This window comes from Neophocaena asiaeorientalis, unplaced genomic scaffold (genome assembly GCF_003031525.2).
Source record: "Neophocaena asiaeorientalis asiaeorientalis breed wild unplaced genomic scaffold, Neophocaena_asiaeorientalis_V1.1 scaffold78, whole genome shotgun sequence".
Classification (NCBI taxonomy): domain Eukaryota; kingdom Metazoa; phylum Chordata; class Mammalia; order Artiodactyla; family Phocoenidae; genus Neophocaena; species Neophocaena asiaeorientalis.
The window spans coordinates 2,875,228-2,895,259 of NW_020175018.1; the positions used below are offsets into that span (position 1 = coordinate 2,875,228).

General features: G+C 49.3%; 1 protein-coding gene across 1 annotated transcript in view; it reads left to right on the forward strand.

The window, feature by feature from the left end:
• Positions 1–20,032, forward strand: part of PAPPA (pappalysin 1) — a 225,850-nt gene that overhangs the window by 140,774 nt on the left and 65,044 nt on the right. The window contains exons 11-15 of the mRNA XM_024762187.1: positions 6,686–6,799; positions 7,749–7,884; positions 10,056–10,269; positions 17,223–17,391; positions 19,617–19,800. Of these exons, the coding sequence (XP_024617955.1) occupies positions 6,686–6,799; positions 7,749–7,884; positions 10,056–10,269; positions 17,223–17,391; positions 19,617–19,800 (817 nt within the window). The remainder of the gene's footprint in view (positions 1–6,685; positions 6,800–7,748; positions 7,885–10,055; positions 10,270–17,222; positions 17,392–19,616; positions 19,801–20,032) is intronic.

Sequence of the window (20,032 nt, forward strand, 5' to 3'; positions counted from 1 at the left end):
TATATTTGTAATATATTTATATTATATTTATATTATAAATATATTACATTTATATTATAAATATAGGTGTATTATATTTATATTATAATATATTACATTTATATTATAAATATAGGTGTATTATATTTATATTTAATATATTTATATTTATATTTCCTTACCTATTCAGTGGGTATAGTGTCAGTACTACCTCACAGAGTTGAAGGTTGTGCGATCTCGTGCGTATGGAGTCCTGGAAGCAGGGCCCGCATAGAACAGCCAGTCGGTGCGGTATACACTGCTGTGCTTATTGTTGTTCACTGGGTACCTCTTGTGTCCTGTGTGCTGGGCAATCTGCTAGGATTTATTTGAGGATAAATAAAACTTGGTTCTCACCTTGGAAGCCTTCAGGGTTTAAAGGGATAAGACCGCGCTCTAAACAACTATAATCCAACTTGACAAGTGCTGTAACTGAGGTATATATAAAGAACTATATGGACACATCAGAGGGAGCGATTAATTCTGCCTGGGGGGTGAGCCAAGGCTTTCTGAGGAGGGCTGATATTTGAGACTGGCTTTGAAGTGTGTGTAGTATTTCACGGAATGGGCCGTCCACTGCAGTGGGGTGGAAATCTGGGCACAACGTCACAGTGGTGGAGTCCACGGCGTGTTGGGGGGAAGGGTCCTCCAGCGGGAAGCGAGCACCACGGTGTAGCGGCGTGGATGCCTGCCCGCTGCGTGAGGCAGGAGCGCAGCTGGCTGTGAACCTGAGGATGTGGCTGGAACCAGCTCCCGAAGGCCTTTGTAAGCCGTGTCTAGGAAATTTTCCATCCTGTGGTCCACGGACCGCCGTGGAGGGTGTGATAAGTGGCAACGCGACGTGATGAGTTTTTCACTCTGGAAAGTTAATTATGGGGACCTTTGGAGCAGGGAGAGTGCGGTGTGTGGAGTGACTAGAGACGAAGAGAGTGGTAATCGGTACCCTCTTCTCCATCAGCGGAAGCGGAGGTTTTAACCAAGACAGCAGCGGAGGTTTTAACCAAGACAGCAGCAGTCGTGGTGCCATGTGATTGAGTACACAGAACGTGAGAACTGATGCTGATCGGAGTCCAGCATCAGTTCTCATACACAACTGGATACATGACCTTGAAAGAGTTAGTTAAAGCTTCTTTGCCTCATTTCCTCATCAGAAAAATGGGATAATTCCAACCTTACAGAGTAATTGAGAGGATTAAATGATACTGTGACCGTGAGACCTTGGTGGATAGTATTACTGTGGGTGTCCTTAAGCGCCGGGGGCAACCACTACACCTCATAGATGGGGAGACAGGTTGGGAGAGATGTCCAGCTAATAAGTGACAGCCAGAAACAGCCCAGGTCCCCTGTGTCTCTTGTTTGGTATTTGAAGTAAGCACAGATATCTCTGAAGATGACAGAGAGTCTAAGGGAGTGTGCTCAAGTTGAGACCTTCCCCCTCAAGGTCAAGGGGAAAACGGGGTTGCTCACTCCTTGGTTCCTGCAGGCCCTAAGATGGGGATGAAAGGCAGTGACCGTCTCAGCTTCCATCCAAGACGTAGGGCTGGGCTTCCTGCAGAAGAGAGCGACACGAGCACCAGAATTCCTGCCATGAATTCTTGGGGGAGGGGTAGAAACCTCACTGGAGATGGTTCTGCACAACCAAGGTGGGATATAGAGGGTGCAGAACATAGGTGAGGGCAGGGCATCAGTTCTGGGAACCAGAAAAATGTGTACTTTCATATTAATTTTGCCACTTACTTGCTGTCTTGTATTGTGCAAGACACTTGCCCTCCCTTGACCACTGAAAAGGGAATGGTCTCAGCAGATGACCTATTTAAGTCCTTCTAACTCTAAAACTCTAAAATAAGGAAGCGTGTAAGTGTGTTGCTGCTTAGAGAAAAGAGGAGGAGAAAGTGCAGCCAGACACATTCCCCTGGCTGTTGGGAAGAATCCGTCCAAAGGTAAACTGGGCTCTTTGTAAATGGAAGTGAGTTCTCTGTCCATGAAGTAATCAAGAAGATGCTGGGTAATCCCTCCTCCAACCCTGAAAAGACCTGAGTGAGGGTGCTTGCAAGCCCAACCACATCTGCTCTTTGCCTAGCAATATTATATGAATTTCTCTTTTTGCCCCTTCACTGGATCATTTATTTATTAATGTATTCAGTAATTCAGTAAATATCAATATCTTAGTCATTCAAAACAATATTTGTTCTATTTCATTTTATTGTGATGAGAACACTTGAAAAGAAATCTACCCTCTTCAGTTTTTATGTGTACAATACAATATTATCGACTATAGGTACAGCGTTGTACAGCAGACCTTTACAATTTGATCATCTTGCTTCAGTGAAACTTTTTGTTGATTTATACGTTGAATAGCAACTCCTTTTTTTCCTCTCCCCACAGCCCCTGGCAGCTACCATTCCACTGTTCGATTCGGTGGGTTTGACTATTTTAGATACCGCATGTAAGTGGAATCAGGCAGTATTTGCCCTTCTGTGACTGCCTTGTCACACTTAGCGGGATAACCTCAGGATTCGTCTGTGTAGTCATATATGGCAGGAGTTCCTTCTTTTTAAAGGCTTAATAATATTCCACTGCGTGCATACACCAAATTTAGTTTATCCATTTATCTATTGATGACATTTAGGTTGTTCCCACATCTTGGCTATTGTGACTAATGCTGCAATGAACATGGGAGTGGGCAGTGCAGAAAGATCAGTTTCAGCTAGAGGAGACCCCCTCCTTATCTTTCTAGAAGAACCTGAAGCCTAGAGGCTGCCAGTATGTTTCTAGAGCCTCCGTGATGTATTCCACAAACCAGTGAGTGATGTATAGGGAAGGAACAGATCTTGTTCATAGCAGCATGACAGAGAGGCTAAAAGTGTTACTCTTATCACCCCCGTGACATCTCTGGGGCTGGGGGCGGCAAGGTAGAGCCCTTGGCATCATGTGAAGGATTTGTGTGTCAGAGAATGGGAGGGAGAACAGAACGGCTCTGCCTGGGATTTGAGAGAGGTGCAGATTAGGAAGGGAGAAGGAGTGGGAGAGCTTGAAAAGGTCACTGAAGAAACTGGGCGAAGGTGATGGTGAGTGAGGAGGAACTTGGGGTGATGGTGTGAGAGCTTGAGTCCACATGGGGTGTGCGATGTAACTCGCCTCGTTCCCCCACAAAATGTTCAGTAAAGTCTACACTGCTCAGTAATATTTTATGGAATTGGATTTGCTCTTTTAGAAGGTGCAAAAAAGTGGGTGGATGAAAGCAGGGCATCCCCACAGAATCAGGTACCTGGGGATCACACTTAGGTGTGTGACCATCCTTTTGGCCAAAGGCAAGGCTCTTTTCCTCTCAGAGAGAGCCTGGTGTGCCATAGGTCTTCCATAAATGGCTGCTGAATGAGCAAATTCATGCAAGGTCTGTAAAAGCTGGGGGCTTGTGAGTGTTTGCAGCCTCCCCGCACCTCCCCAGGAACACAGATGGTTTTAAGATCAGCTGGGGCTTTGGGCAAAGGTTCAGCTGGATTTGTTTGTTCCTCTCTGATCTACTTTGACTGTCCCTGGTCAGGATCGCAGCCAGCCTGAAACAAACACAAAACTAAATAGGAACCCAGGAGAATAAAATAACAGCAGCTCGTTCCTCTGAAGTCCTGTCTGGTGCTGATGGAGCTGACAAGATAAGAGGAAACCAGGTTTAAGTAGCGAGAGGGCTTTGTTCAAGTCCGAGCCTTCTCTGACTGTGAATGCCGTAGTTGCAGAGATAAGCCCCCTGCCCTAGCACTCCAGAGATGTGCTCCACCACTCTCTGCTGGGGGACAGGCAGCTAAGAACACAGGGGAAAGAATTCCAAAACGATACATGTCAGATTGCTGGCCTGGGTTTCAAATGCCATAGATAGTTTATGCGGAGTCTCGCACTGTTGTAAGAATGTAACACAATCTACTGGCAGAGCTGCATGAGCTCAGTCTCGGTTGTTTTCGAGAAAAAATAAATAAACTTGAAAAACGTCTTCCAGCCCATTAAAGTGGCTTGTTTTACCCGTAGTCTTCTCGGTATTAGGCTTCTAGAGATGTGAGTAACCGAAGCCGACACCTAATTCCTGGCCAGTGAGATGGCTGATTCTTGGCACTTTTACTCTCCTTAGGACGTTACCTGTGACATTCAGGAAACTAATACTGTATTCCCAGGACCCACTGACACCTTGGGGAGGGGGGAGGGAAACTTTGGCGATGAACAAGTTTCAGTACTTTTCAATGTTTTTAAAGCAGTGAAGCTCTCATGAAACATTACAAGGCAGCTTGATATATAAAGCAGTTGAATGAAGATAATCTGGTTGAAACAGTGGAGCAGAAGCTAAGTACATCTTCTCACATCCTGACCCTCAGACTGATACCTCCAAGCAACCCTAGGAATCTATAGGCAACACCTTGAAAACCTATGACCCAATCCAACATTCAGATGTGAAAGGTAAACCGAGGTCCACAGAGCGGAGATAACTAGCCCACAGTCACACATCAAATTGTGAGGGAGTTTGAACCAGAACCAAGTCTCTAATCCAGCTCACCATTGCAGAACTTCCCAGGTGACAAAAAAATTTTCTTCTTCTATTTGAGGTTTCAAGAATAAGCTGAAGATGTTAACTTTAAGGGAAATTGGGTAAAGCATATATGGAACTCTTGGTATTACCTTTGCGAGTTTCCTGTAAATATAAAATTACTCCAAAACAGAAAGTTTATTTTAAAAAGAAGCATTGCATCTTGCAATTGTGGATCACAGTGCAGCCATGTGTTTCAGCTTGGCTTTGATAAGTGAATCTGATGTGTAACTTTTCCATGCTATTTTTAATTCTTCTACACTCATGTATATGAATCCCTGGGTATAGTCTCGCTTTCCATGATTTTTATAAAGAGCGTCATAACGCACTTACAACCTTGTTCTTTTTTAGTCACTCAGTGTTATGCCTTTGCAGTCTCCCCATGTTGAGATCTATGAACTCACAAATAGGGCTTCCGTTTTGCTTGGCCAGGGTCCCTACTGAACCAGGTGTTAAATATTGTTAGGATCATCACTACATTTGAATCCCATTCAGTCCTCTTAATATTCTTTTGCTTACAGAATCCTATCATATGAATATATCATATTTTATTCATCCCTTCTTCAACAGGTGAACATATAAACTCTCCCTAATCTTTTGCTACTATAGACATGGCTGGAATGAATACGGAATGCATAGTCTTGACCCTTGTATATATATATTTTTTTTTTTCCCTTTTTTTTTTTTTTTTTTTTTTGCGGTACGCGGGCCTCTCACTGTTGTGGCCTCTCCCGTTGCGGAGCACAGGCTCTGGACGCGCAGGCTCAGCGGCCATGGCTCACGGGCCCAGCCGCTCCGCGGCATGTGGGATCTTCCCGGACCGGGGCACGAACCCATGTCCCCTGCATCGGCAGGCAGACTCTCAACCACTGCACCACCAGGGAAGCCCTTCCCTTTCTTTTTGTTTGTTTTACTTGTGTACGTTTGTTTTACATGATTGAGATCAGATTATCTCACTTTTTTTCATAGCGTATAAGACCTTAGAGTTCTTTAGGTTGGCCTTACATTTTAGATCCGTAGCCTGAGACCCGCAGGTGTGGAATGGAATGACAGGCCCAAATTCCTGGGGCAGGTTGGACAGAGGAGCCTCATTAGAGGTCCGAGGAAAAGCTCTAATGTGGGATGACCTTCTGCAAAAAGTCTGACCAATCTCAAGAACATCTCGGCTCTTCCTCTCCTTTTCCATCCTAGCTCTTTTCTAGTCTAAAATTTATAGTAATGTATGCATACGTGATTCCTTGATGAATGTCTGTACACACCGTCACTCTAAGCTCCGTAGCATCTGACCCATCTGCCGTCTTGTCCCAGAGTGCTCGGCAAATGGCAGTTACTCAATAAATGTTATTGGAATGAATGAATGAACCAATGGAATGAAAGGACGTTTGGATACACAAGATACTCCTCAGTTTGAACAATACTACTTGTCTATACATGCTTCATGTTTCTTTTAAAACCATTTGATATATCTGTCATTGAGAATGAACGTGTGTGTGTGTGTGTGTGTGTGTGCAAATCTATACAAATGGTAGAGCTGATTTTCTTTGGGGAAAGCAAATGCTCGTATCGTCATAGTCTTTGTTCTCTCATTAATGTAGCTCTGAGCACAATTTACGGATTTGCTCTAAAGTGGTCTGCTTGGTATTCAAGAGTCTGTGAGATCCAAGCCCCTCAGGCCTGCCTTTGATGCCCTTTCCCCAAGCTCTGTTATACCAGGCAGCTTGTCACTAATCATTCTGGGCTTCTGCTTTCCTCTGAGCCCTTGCTTCTATTCCCTGCATGTGCAATGCCCTTCCTTTCGTAGCTACCCTGTTCTTCCAGACCCAACTCAAATGTCAACTCTTCCAGGACTCGTCCCCACGAGAATGTCTCTGGCATCTCTACCACCAAAACGTGTTATCTGTCCTTTCCTTAATAACATTGACGATTTTCTCTTCTACATTAGAATGTGGGCTCCTGGAATAGACTCTTGTCAGTTCATCCCTATTTCTTCCTGCAGTGTCAAGAACAAAATAGGTGGATAGTAAAGTTTTGTCGCGTTGAATTTAACTCAACCTCTGAGACCCTCTAAAACATTTGTTTCCCTTTATCTTTTTCCAGGTGTGTCGAACCAAGGTGATAGATCTCAGTGAAGGCATTTCCCAGCATGCCTGGTACCCTTGCACCATCAGCTACCCGTACTCCCAGCTGGCTCAGACCACTTTCTGGCTCCGGGTAAGTCAAAGCTTTGAGAGCCTTAGATTCTCCAGCAGTGGCCCCCAGGAGGCACTGCCTCCTGTGACCCTTTCTCAAGGTGGTTTTGTCTACCCACTGAGGATGTTAATTGTAAGGACAGAGAAGAAAACACTTAGCAGCGGGACGCTTCCTGGAACGGAATCCCTTAGTTGCTCATGGGATGCCTTCAGTCAGTCTTATTTTGGCCAAGAGTTTAGATACCATTTGTCTGCCTGGAAGACCATCATTGTTCAAGGCCTTTTAAACTGCCTTCTCCTTGAAGTTTTCGCTGACCCCCACAGAGAGAAGGGACTGTCCCTTCCCTTCTGGTCCTCCACGCGTGGCCATCTATTGGATGGCTCTTGTCAAGTGCCATGGTATTCCGTAGCTGTCTGTGGGCCCATCTTCCTGACTGTGGATCGTGATTGTTTCAAGTTTTGATTTGTGTGTTACTGACCTACATTGAACTCCACCGTCCACAGAAATGCAAGAGCATATATCTTATTTACCTTTGTCTCCTCGGCACGTAGTACAGAGGTTAGTTAGCGTGGAGAAGTGATGGATAATGATAAGTACCATTTTGCGTGGTTTTAATGTATGCCAGACCCCTTATTATCAGTATCTTACTGGAGCCTCCCAGCCATCCTGTGATGTAGCTATTTACGTATCCATCGCTTGGAGGTGAGGGAACTTGGGCCCAGAGCAGCACAGCCACCAGTGGACATCACACAGCTTGGAAAGAGCAGAAGCTACGTTAGAACAATCTCTGACCTCAGAGCCTGTGCTCTTCACGCTGAGGTTTCACTGCCCACCTGTTCCCACCATGGGACCGTGATAAGTAGTCCAGCTCCTGAAATGGAAGATTCTCCTTCAAAGCCCCGCCCCGTGGCTGCCTCCGCGCCGCACGCCTGGCTGCGTGAGTGAGCCTCCTGTGTCCTCTGCATTTCAGGCGTACTTTTCTCAGCCGATGGTTGCCGCGGCTGTCATTGTCCACCTGGTGACCGATGGGACCTATTATGGGGATCAAAAGCAGGAAACCATCAGCGTCCAGCTGCTTGACACCAAAGACCAGAGCCACGATCTAGGTGAGCGTTGCCCTCGGGTGCGGCGTGCTTTCGGTACCTGCTTCCGCACGTGCCTGTGCGTGGTTGTAAGCATCGGCTGAGGATGAGCGCTTTCCTCCCCTTTCCTCTTTCTTGCTTCTCTATTTGCCATTCTGGTTGCCTTCAAATCAGGATGTGTTTGTGTATCCAGAGAAGCCCGAATCTGACAGGTGTGGGCATAAGGGGTTCACGTCAAAGTCCTCCTTTCAATAGCTCCCTTCTACCCAACGCCTTTACCCTCAGGCATCCCGTGAGATCCTCAAAAGACCCTGGGAAGGAGACTGAGTAAAGGTTCTTTCCCGTTATGTGTCATCACCCGAGACCCAAAGAGAGGCATCGAGAGGCCCGGGTCACGTGGGAGGAGCCAGCAGGAGAGCCGGGGAGCCAGGCTTTCAGAATCATCGCCTGCTGTGCTTCACCCTATAGCCGTGGTGTCCGTGATAGTAAACGAGCCATTACTTGAGATGTTGTGACCCGTGCAGAGCACAACACCCAGCGCTCAGGAAGTCCCATCACCCCCTCCCACACTTCCCAGACACCCTGCCCCGTCTACCTCTGGGCAGCCAGGCCAGGAGTTTGGAATTCCAAGCCAGTGCTGAAGTCCAGGCTTCAAAGCTGTGCCCGCACCATTCCACAGGGAGCTCACTTCAAAGACCCGTAGGAAGCAAGCATGCGAGGGGTCACTTCGGGGTCAAGCAGAAGCCAAGGCAGCAGGAGGGGGTTTGTTTTGTTTTTATGTTTACTTATTTGGTTAGTTTTCAAGGCGAGGGGGACCCTTTAATAAGGAAGAAGAAGAAAACCCTGCTGGATTTCTCTGGATTCCCGGGAAATGTCCCTAAGTGAGAAGCAAACATTTTCATAGCGGTCCTGGCATCACAAAGGGCTCTGCGGAGAGACTTCCAGAGGAGCGGGGAAGAGTCAGGTTCCAGCGAAGATCCTCAGACCCTGCTAGCTGATGCCTGGGGTGTCCACATGTCCCTCCCCGCTGGGTCTCCTGTCCTGTGTCCTCAGCTTCCTGGCACCCCTTGCGGAGGCTCTGCAGCTCTAAGACAGTGGACCACACAAGGGGACCCGCAGGCCTCCCAGGACATGGTTAGGATCATCCCATTCTTTAGATGCAGGCACTGAGTGAGTGAGTGTTAGGGCTTCGGTGGATTCACATAGTAAAGAAATGGCACTGATGTCCGTCAAACACCGGAGCCAGCTTCAGTTTTACTGAACTCCAACCAACCCCATCATTCCCTTCCCTCCCCTTCTGATGTACCTTTTCTCCCGTCCCTCTCCCTCCCCCCTTCCTTTCTTTCTTTCTTTTTTTGCGGTACGCGGGCCTCTCACTGCTGTGGCCTCTCCTGTTGCGGAGCACAGGCTCCGGACGCGCAGGCTCAGCGGCCATGGCTCACGGGCCCAGCCGCTTCGCGGCATGTGGGATCTTCCCGGACCGGGGCACCAACCCGTGTCCCCTGCATCGGCAGGCGGACTCTCAACCACTGCGCCACCAGGGAAGCCCCCCACTTCCTTTTTGAAGCCCGGGGACTTCTAGAAAGAACTGAGAGCTTCTGAGTGAAGCAAGTTTGGACTTTCCTTGGACTTCATATGGCTTGCTTTTCTGTTTCCCTCTGGAAAGCCACCTCCTGGTCGTGATTCTCTGTCTCCTCTTTGCAGAGTGGGTACAGAGGTCCTTACCTCACAAGAGCTGCTCCCAGATTCCTAGATTAAAAATGAGAGTAGGCTTTTTACGCCGGGAATGACTTATTTCTGTGAATTATTTCCATCATTTATATGACAGACCGGGAAGGCAGCCTGAAAACTAGCAACTCAGACCAGCAAGCCCTCATGCAATGTGGGAGGGAAGTGAGGGCCAGTGGTGCTTGGCCAAGGGGTGGCCATTTGGGGGAGGGGGAGGAGCTGTGAGCCCTAGGTGAAGGGAAAGCTTAGGGGGCAGTGAGGCAAGGGGATTGGAAAGATTTGGAACCAAGAGAAAAAGGCAGACAAAGAAACTTTCAATCAAACTCAAAATCCCCACTGGCCACCCAATGGTGCTTTTGTGCAGTGACATGAAAGGGTCTGGGGGCTTCGGGAAGGGCCCGTTGGGGAGGGCGTGACTGGCCGTGAGTAATGAGCCTGGCCCCTCGGCCCTCTGTTTCCCCTGACAGGCCTCCATGTTCTGAGCTGCAGGAACAATCCCCTGATTATCCCTGTGGTCCACGACCTCAGCCAGCCCTTCTACCACAGCCAGGCGGTACGTGTGAGCTTCAGTTCACCCTTGGTCGCCATCTCGGGGGTGGCCCTCCGTTCCTTCGACAACTTTGACCCCGTCACCCTGAGCAGCTGCCAGAGAGGGGAGACCTACAGCTCTGCCGAGCAGAGGTAAGGCACCCTGGGTCGGCTCGCCCTGGGCCGTTTTGTAGCCAAGTGGAGAAGAAGGGGTTCTGGAACCGGGCAGCCATATGTGTTGCAGTAAAAAGTCTGTGTGTTTCTCCCTTCCCTATCCTCTGGCCTCTGGTCAACTCTGCCTTTGGGCTCGGGAGGCCCACACGTCTCTGAATTCCACGGGTGCGGGAGGGCAGCAGGAACATGTCGTGGAAGGAAGACCTCCTTCACCTGGCTCGTGGTCCCAGAGCTGGCGGCGGCCTGCAGGATGACCCTGGGAACATCACTTTCCCTCTCTGGGCCTCAGCATCCTCCTTGGAATGAAGAGAGGAGAGGTGGTTTAGCTCTCTTTCAGCTCTGAAATACTGGAATGTTCTGTTTCCTAAGTAGCACAGGCAAGAGTTATAACCCTTCTGAATTTAGGGGGATGCTGGGGGACTACTGTTCGCTTCACCCCACTGCACTGTATATTTCAGGGTTGGGTAAACCTCTGTGTCTTCCCCACACCTAGCTCCTGAGAGATTCTCCCAGTGGTCTCGGGGTCTGTCTTTTAGCCGCATGACATTGCTGCATCAGTACCTTTGATCTGGCATCTGTTAATGCACCTGGTTTGGAGCTAAGAGAGGATGCTGTTTCCTAGAAAGAATATGAGCTTTAATGATACTCTTACCTAGGTTTGAATCTGCCCCTTCCTGACTGTGTCGTCCTTGGACAAGGCACTTCACTTCTCTGAGTCTCAGTTGTCTGTTTTGGAATAAAACCGGGTAATAATATCTACCCCGTAGGGTGGTCGTGAGGATTAAATGGTGCACTGCAGGCAAAAGTGCTCTTACAAACTGTTAAGCACTGTGCAAAGATAATGTACTGATAGAGAGTATTCATCACCACTTGCTGATGTGATGGTGGTGCTTTTCTGCACAGAATTCTGCATGAAGTTCTTAGATTTGAGCTGGGAGAAGCCTCGGAGCTCATCTGGTACATCCACAGTGTCCAAACTTCCATGTTACCCTCTGGGTTTTCACAAGCAGAAGGACTGGTTCAGGGTCCCGCATCATCTCTGACATTTGTTTTAAAGAGTTGGGGTCTCTGTGGTCTCCCCCCGAGCAAGGCCCTCTGAAAGGCAATTCAGCCCTGACCTGTATACCTGGGAGCAGGAGAGGAAAGAGGAGTGGGGAGGGGGACCCCAGCCTTTCCCACACCCCTGCTACCACAGAGGACACAAAAGGTGATTGCAAAACCCACATTGTTTTGCACCCACCGTCTCTAGCTTCTGTTGCGCAAAGTCTGTGGCAATCCTTCGGCGGCAAAAGAGCTCCTTAAATATCACTCGTTGTATTTCACCCTGAGAGGGCTTTTTCATCCCTGGCTCGCCAGGCTGTAAAAGTAAGTTAATTCTCAGAACCCAGGGAAACAATGTCGATGGAAAATGCAAATCCATCAGACCTTCTCTGCAATGCTTTCTCATCCTTAGCCAGTCACCAAGACCATCCCCTAGTTCACTGAGCCCAGCACTGGCTTCTCTGAATCGTTAATTAGCAGTTCCCGTGCCCAGAGTAAACAGTAAGAAGTGTCTAACCTTGGAAGCAAGTCCGTCAGTGAGTATGTGCTGAGTTCTTTGCTCCGCTGTGGAAAAGCACTGAACTGGGGCTCAACGTTCCAGGCCCTCCTCCTCTCTGGGCTTCAGTCTCCCCGCATGTGAAATAACGATGGCGATGGGTCCGTGTTCTCTGTGGTTCCTTTCAGTTCGAACAGTCTGTGATTCTCAAGAACTAGGAGGGATGAGAGGGAAGAGGAAGGGACCCACACTGGCTTCATGGTCACCCCTGTCCCGTGAGGTATGGACAGAGGGAGCGAGTCACGGCCATCCAGGCAATGGGAGGTACAGTCCCACTTTGCCCCGAAGAGCCACACTCTGCCCACCAGGACCAGGCACATCCAGGAGAGAAAAGGATTTTTCATGGCTGTTCACTGATGAGCATTAGTCAGTGAGATTGAGTTAAGTGATGGAGATGCAGCCATCTTGGGATTATCAAAGTCTATGTGTTCTCATTCCAAGGGACTCTGAAATTATATATTACATATATTGTTTTGTCCTGACGCTAACCTGATCCCTGAAAGCTGCGAGGCTGGAAGAGATTCTTTGGTTCTGCGTCCTCATTTGAGGATGGGAAACCGAAGGTCCAGGTGGGGGAGGTGTTTCCCGGCGTCGCCCAGTGGGTTAGGATGCAGAACCCAGTGGCATTGGAATCCAGTTCGCAGGACTTGCAGGTCAAAGCTCTTCCCTTCTCCTCAGAGGTGTCAAAACAGCTGTGTCCCGGAGGCCAGACTAGGCCACAAACAACTTGTGTTTGTTTGGCCCTCATTCGGCCTCTTCTTTAATTACTTGTAGCATTTAACTATCAGAAGAGTAAGTATTAAAGCCCACAGTTCTTCCTCCTCTTAAACACATCAGAGGATTTGGAAACACCAGGCCCTGGGTCCCGCTCTGGCTGGCAGGTGGCCGCCCACTGGCCACACCCCTCTCAGCTCACCTGGCCATTCAGATGGTCAGCCAGACCCGCAGCTGCTGACTTTGCCTCCCAGGGCTGCACCCCCCACATCACCAGCTCGCGGTTGAAGAGCCTTTTAGGGTCCCTTCCCGCAGGAGCCTCGTTACTGGGCAGGAAAACGAGTCTTATCTCGATCATTCTCTCAGCCTCGCTTCTCTAGCGATCCCGAAGCTGGTGTGCCAGGAGTAGCTTTCCCTTCGTTTTCCGGTGTTGAGCGCACTGTCCTTCTGGCTGTCCCCATCTGAGCAGCTCAGAATGATTTATAAACAATCTGCCTGTTATTATCTCCACAGCCCATGGCACGATTGCAGCTAAGCAGCCACAAAAGTTAAGCCGTGGGTCAGGGGACAGAGCCAGGAGAGGAGCCGTCACCAGCCCTTTCACCTCTGGCCTTCTCTGTCCCGGTTGAGGGGTACCTACTATGCCCCATTATGCACGACCGGGGGCCCTTTCAGTTGACCGCGGGGGCAGCAGTTGGAGGACTGACTGTGGGATCACTTAAGGACCTACCTCTACATGGAACTTGAGTCTCTAAGTAAATGAATTAAATATGTATAAGAAGAAAAGAAAATTCATAAGTATCTGGTTATCTCTGCATGGGGAGAGGGGGTGTTTCCACCTTCACCCAGGTTGTGAGCATTTTTTTGGTAAAATTTACCTGTGTCCCTTCCCCCACTGGCCTCAGCCACTTTCCTCCCTTCTGAGGAAGGTCTTCTTTTTTCCCTTTCTTTTGTTATTTTTATTGACAGCCCGTCACTGGTATGAAATCCTCCCCCGACTTTTTTTTTTTAATGAAGGCAGAGCCTTTTGTTTTGTTTTGTTTTCCTCGTTTTGATTTTTGTTTTTGTGTTTCAGAAATGACAGAGCTGTGTCAGGGAGTTATTTGGGAGGGGCAGTTGGGGTAATGTTTATCATTTTTGGACAATGTGTTCACACAACCCTTTCCAACTAACGAACGGGACAGCAAAGGGAAGAGCAGGGATTTAGGGACAGACAGGCAGATCCGTGCTGGAATCCTGTCCACGCCGAGTGCCTTTGGACAAGCAACTTAAACTCGCTTAGTCTTAATCTCTTCTTCTCAAAAATGGGAAAGTAATACTACGTCATGGAGTTATGGTGAGGACGCGGAGAAGATAATGAAGGTAAAACACAGCTGCCGATACCTGTTACTATTCATTCCTTTGCCCCTTTCCTTCTTGTTCCTGTAGGCCAGGTTTAGACAAATGTGCTGAAAAAGCAGGGACTCCACATTCCCTAAGGTGTGTTCTGGAGGACACTAGTCCTAAGAAACATGCCGCAAAGAAAGGTTATCAGAGCTTGGGAAATGCTGCGCACACGAGTCCCTCCTGAAAACCCACCATGTGCAGTAGAACGTTCAAGGTTCTGAGAAGTCCTGCAATGAAGGAAACTGACTGGTCTCATTGACCCAAAGCATTGACCTCCCCATTAGAGCATAGGCCTGTTTGGTCAGGTAACTCATATGACCAGTGACTGTTTTCCTTCGTAGTAGAAAGAGCCAGAGGAGAGAGACCGCCTTCTCATGGAGCGTCATAGTTGCTAAAGCATTTCTCATGCCTTGACCTTTCAGCTCTGCAAACACGCTGAGCTCCAACCTGTGCTGGACCTTTGCACATGCCCTTCACTCTGCCTGGAATTCCTTCTGCCCCAAACCTTTGTATAGCTAATCCCTTCGTCTCATCCGGGTCTTAGTTCAGGTGTCCCCGAGGAGGCTTCCCCTGACCCCTATGTGCGTGGTGTCCTGCCCACCCCTCCCCTAACAGTCACCCTCTATAATGTCACCTGGGTTTAGTGCCCTTACGGTATCTAAAACAAGCTTATCGATTACTTTTTTTGGGCACATGTCCTCCCTCCTCAAATACACACGGTGACAGGACTCCTCCACGGCAGCCCTAGCGTCTAGAACAGCGTCTGCTGCTCAGCGAGAGCCCCAGGCAAGTGTGTTGAATGGATGAGCCAGTGGCTGACATGTCCCCTGGTTTTGACAGTCTTGAGAGGTGGATCATTTTGTCACCTCCACTTGACAGAGGAGGAAACTGAGGCTCAGGGTGTTACATAACTTTCCAAGATCAAACAACTGATAAATGGCAGAGCTGGGGCTCCCGAATTTGCCCACTTGCTAAGCCCTGGGACATTCTTTCCATTCTAGGAAACCAAGTTTTCCAGTTTATCCTTTTCCTACAGAGGAGAACCTTAATAAGCACAGAAGGAGGGAGGGTGCTGTTTTTATCCTAATGTCCCCGTAGCCCAGAGAAGCCCAGAGCCATTGTCTTTCAAAAAGAGTTCCCAGAGCCCCCCTGGTGGTCATCAGATGGGAGCCCAGGGACCTCCTGGGAGTGCAGGGCGAGAACGGCCAAACTGTAAGGTAAAGGTCAGAAGACTGGCTTGGAAGCTGGTAGCTTACAGAGTAAATCTATTTAAATTGGAACCATGTGGCTCTTTCCCCCAGCGCTTACACAACGTGAACAGATGCATTGTTTGGTGTCAAAGCCCCTGCGTTGACTCCACAGCTACAGTCTCCACATGGAGCCCCGCAGAGGCTGTCAGGGGCAGGAAAAAGGGCGGAGAATCAGAACAGCTCAGCAAGTATCACTTAATCCCACTCACCCTGCATTTCTGAAAGGGGAGGCGGTATGTGGAGACTGCAGAGCTCACATCGGTGCGGGTTTGAGACCTGAAACTAAGGCTTGCCCTTGTCTGGGTATTTTAAAAGTGAATTTGTTTGTGATAAGTTTTAGAGATGTTAGCGCCTCACACCCGCCCCCGCACCGCCCACCCCACTTATCCCACTTTAATTCTTACCATACTTTTGAGCAGGGGATAGAGAGTGGGGCTGAGTAACCATGTTCCTGTAAAATCCTCAGTGGGGTATCCTGGAAACTGGCACTGAGAAAAAAGTTGGGAATTTCTTCTTAAGTTGGTTTGAGCCACCCACCGCTCCTTGTGTCCTAGATAGAAACAGGAAAAAGAAAACTTCGAGGCTGTGGATGGCAACCTAGCTGTCTGTGCATACCGTATGCCAGGCGTTGTGTTAGACAGAGTCAGAGGGGCAAGGTAGAGAGAACTGCCTCCTGGAAGCTTTCAGTGTTCAAAATCAACATGTCAACGTCTGCAAAGTGCTTAAGAGTTATTGCAAGACACTGCCACCATTTGTTTCTTGCTATTTAGGAAACAGCTATTTCATGCAAGGCATTTTTACTGGCAGTGCGAAGTATACTGAGGTGAAACAGGCATTATCTCTACCCTCAGGGAAGTTCTAGTCCAGGTGTGAGTTGAGGTTAACAGCAAGGACTTTGGAGTCACACATCTGGATGGGAACTTAAACAAGTAACTTGATCTTGCCGGTCCCCGATTTTTCCAACTGTAAAATGAATAACACTTAGCTCATAGGGTTGCCGTGAGGATGGGTGAGCTCATGTATATAAGCAGTCAGTGAATGGTCACTAATGTTATTAAGCGTCTGCATGACGGTAGTACGAGGGGAAAGATCACCTAAGCACAGGGGTTTTATGTTTTTTTCCGTTTCCTTAAGGGTTAGCACACATTCCGGCACGTGGTGAGCGCCCAGGACCTGTGTTTTCAACGCATGAAGCAAGAGACCAGGCTTTTAGAGAAAGGAGGGCCCAGTGAGGCAGGGGGAGCTTGCCTGGGACACGAGAAAGCTTCCTGTAGAAACTTAGATGGAGCTCGGACTTGAAGATGAACGGCGTGATCTCTGCACAACTTTTCTAACAATTCATAAGTCACTTTACAGTTTATAAAAGACTTCTACTTTCAGTACCCCAGTTGAATCTCACGGACCTATAGGTTGGCCGAATTTGAGAGTACACTGAAGCTCAGAGAGGTGATGTACTTTGCCTGAGTTACACAGCTTCTAGGTAATAGAGCATAGATTTATTCATACCATTAGCTGCTACCATTTATTGAGTGCTTTTATGTGCCAGCAATTCCACTCTGTGCTTTTGCTGAACTATCTGATTTAATTCTCACAGCGACCCTCGGAAGTGAGTACTATTATAAAATATGAAGAGGCTTTCCTTCAACTCAGTGCCTGGCAGATAAGAGACTCAAAGAATACTTGCCGTAATCATAATGATCCCCATTTTGCAGACGGAAAAACTGAGGTTCTGCAAGGTTTGAAGATTCATAACGTAGAAGGTTTTCAAGCTTCAAGGATTTGAACTCTGGTTTGTCTGTTTCCATAACTTGTGCTTTTAGCGATAAACTTTGACCACTGCCTCCAGAGTCTTGTTCACTCTCTGTGTCTCCAGTTTCAGCCTCCGGAGGTTTGGAGAGGAAGCCCGTGAGGTTTTGTCTTCCAGCTGGAGTGCAGTCGTCCTGCAAGAAAGCGCCCACTCACCCTCTTGTTTCTTTCCTCCTCAGCTGCGTGCACTTCGCATGTGAGGCCGCTGACTGCCCGAAGCTGGCTGTGGAGAACGCTTCTCTCAACTGCTCCAGCAGCGACCGCTACCACGGTGCCCAGTGCACTGTGAGCTGCTGGACGGGCTACGTGCTCCAGATACAGCGGGATGACGAGCTGATCAAAAGCCAGGTGTGCGCAGGTGCCGGGCTCAGAGCCCCTCTCCAGCCCAGGAAAGGCTGAGTGGATGTGGAACCTGCTCTCTGCTGAATCCTCAGCACTTAAAGTACTGCTGCCCCATAGTAGATGCTCAGTAAATAGGTGTGGATCGAATGAATGAGGGAGTCAATCTGGGATTTCTCAGACAGTGGTTCTGTTCAGAGGAGCATACAACATGTACCAGAGTCCCCATATAGGTTGCAAACCTGGAAAACCGTGGGCTGAGCGTGAATTTTGGACTGAAACCGTCACAGTCAGAACTCTGCTACAGTCAAATGGGCTGCCTTCAGAAGAGGTGAACCCTCTGTCAGTGAGGTGCTCATTCATTCATTCAAACATCTGCACTCCGGGAACCAGATACTATAGTAGGTGCTAGAGAAAAAAAGATCACTGAGGTAAACCTAGTTCCTCCCCTCAAGGAGCTTAGTGACTAGCGACCACGAGCAGAAGATGAGTGAGTGATGGCCTCACAGTGTGCTAAACACTGTGAAGGGAAGTGCAGGGTGTTGTGGGAGCACAGGGGGAGTCAAGGAAAGCTCCCTGGAAGAAGCGACATGAAAACTGAGAACTAGAGAGACAGACAGAGGGGCGCGTGTTGTGGGGAGGGAAGGAGGCAGGCTCTAGGCACAGGCAGGAATGGTATGCGGATGCCCGTTGGTGAGAAGGAGCGCGCCACAGACAGATGTTTCTTTTGCTGAACTCACCCAAGCAGTGAGGCTGGAGGGGCAAGCAAGGCCCTGTTAGCTTGGTCAGAAGTTTGAGGGTCATCTTTAGGGCAGCAGGGAGCTGTTGAAGGAAGTGGCGTGGTCAGATCATGGCGGATAAAGGTCCTTCCAGCGGCCCACCTGGGTGTGGCTTGGAGTCTGGCAGAAGACTGGCCGCAGGGAGAGCCATCGGGAAGTCATCAGAAGAGCGTGTGGAAGGGGGATGAGTCCCGCATGAGGGCAGTGGCAGCGAGTGGACCGGAGGTGTCGCAGGACGTTGCTTCGGCCAGTGTGGCCGTGGGGTCTCGGGTGGGGGAGGGGAGCGGCAGTTAGTTAAGTCCTGAGATTTGGGGATTCCAGGTGCAGCCTCCTGGGGGGTCCTGCCAGCGGACTCCCACTTCGCGCTCCAGGTACACAGGGCACGTTCCTCGTTGCTGGGAACATCTGTTTGCACAGTCCCCGTGGGACCTCTGGGACCCTCAATTGCTTGTCTTAGACACCTGCTTCTGTGTGTCAGACACGGAAGGTCTGAAGTCCTGTGGAAACAATTAAGCCGGTTTGGGCAGTGAGGGACCTCTCCTCCCTTGGATGTGTGCTTAAGAGAGGGGTAAAGTGTCCTGTGCTTTTAAAATCCCAACTCAACGTTTGGCATCCCCGATCCCCTGGGATTTGGCAGCTCCCTCCTTGAATGGAGGCCTCCATGCTGGCTGCCGATGCCGGTCCCTCCCGTGGCTCTGTAGCGTGGCCTCGCCCTTCCACCCCTAGCCCTGCCATCTTCTAGTCTGGGTCAAATCCCTGTCGACCCTTTCATTTTCTCAGGCTCGTTCCTTCTTCACGTCTCCCTCTCCCAGCTATTGAACCATCACATCTCAGAGTAGGGAGTGGCTCTTAGAGCAATCCTTGGGTTCAACGCCAAAGGGACAACTCGAGGAAAGGGACCTGCCCACTATCTCATAGCTCAAAGGACCAAATCCAGCTCTCCATTCTCCCCTGGCGATGCCCACTCTGTGCCAAGCACTAGAGGATGAAACACACAGTCTCCTCCAGGGCCAAGAAAAGATACGAAGATCAACAGCCAGTGTCCCACTGCTGTGCCACGTTTCAGGGGCTATTTCGTGAAAGAAGTCCTCAGGCCCCGAGAGGTCTGAGCCTTAAGATTCTCAGCAACAGAATGGAAATAATGATCTGAGAGACTCTCCAGACAGCAGTGAAGAGCCTGGGCTCAGTTCCCACTCATCCTTTTTCCAGCTCTGTAACTTGGAGCTAATCCCGTAATGTCTCTCAGCCTCAGTTTCTGCAGCTGTAAAGTGGGAACTGAAACACCGCCTTCAAACAGTTGTTGGGATCATGCAAAGGGAGCTAGAGTTAAACGCTAAACGTTGATCTCTGGACACCTGGCAAGAGCCTGCGCCGTAGCCTGGGGGAGAAGGGGGTTTCGCCACGTTTTGGGGGTTCCATCTGCCGTTCCTCACTGTGCCCGCCCCCGCCTTTCAGACAGGACCCAGTGTCACGGTGACCTGCACGGAGGGCAAGTGGAACAAGCAGGTGGTGTGTGAGCCAGTGGACTGCGGCGTCCCGGACCAGCACCACGTGTACGCTGCCTCGTTCTCCTGCCTTGAGGGCACCACGTTCGGGAGCACGTGCTCCTTCCAGTGCCGCCACCCAGCGCAGCTGAAAGGTACCGCCCTTCCTGTGGGAGGCCTGGAGGCTGCTCCCAGGTCCTCCAGCTGGGGCTCAAACACCAAGGGGTGGACAGGGTTTTATCTGCGCTTCTGATTCCTTTCTGCCCATTGTATTTATGCAGACTGCCTTGCTGCACAGCTGAGGGGAAAGTGGAGTATGGATACGTATGGCATCTGTAAGATCTTTCAAATCTGGCAAAAGAGGAAAGAGACAAGAAGGAAGGGAAG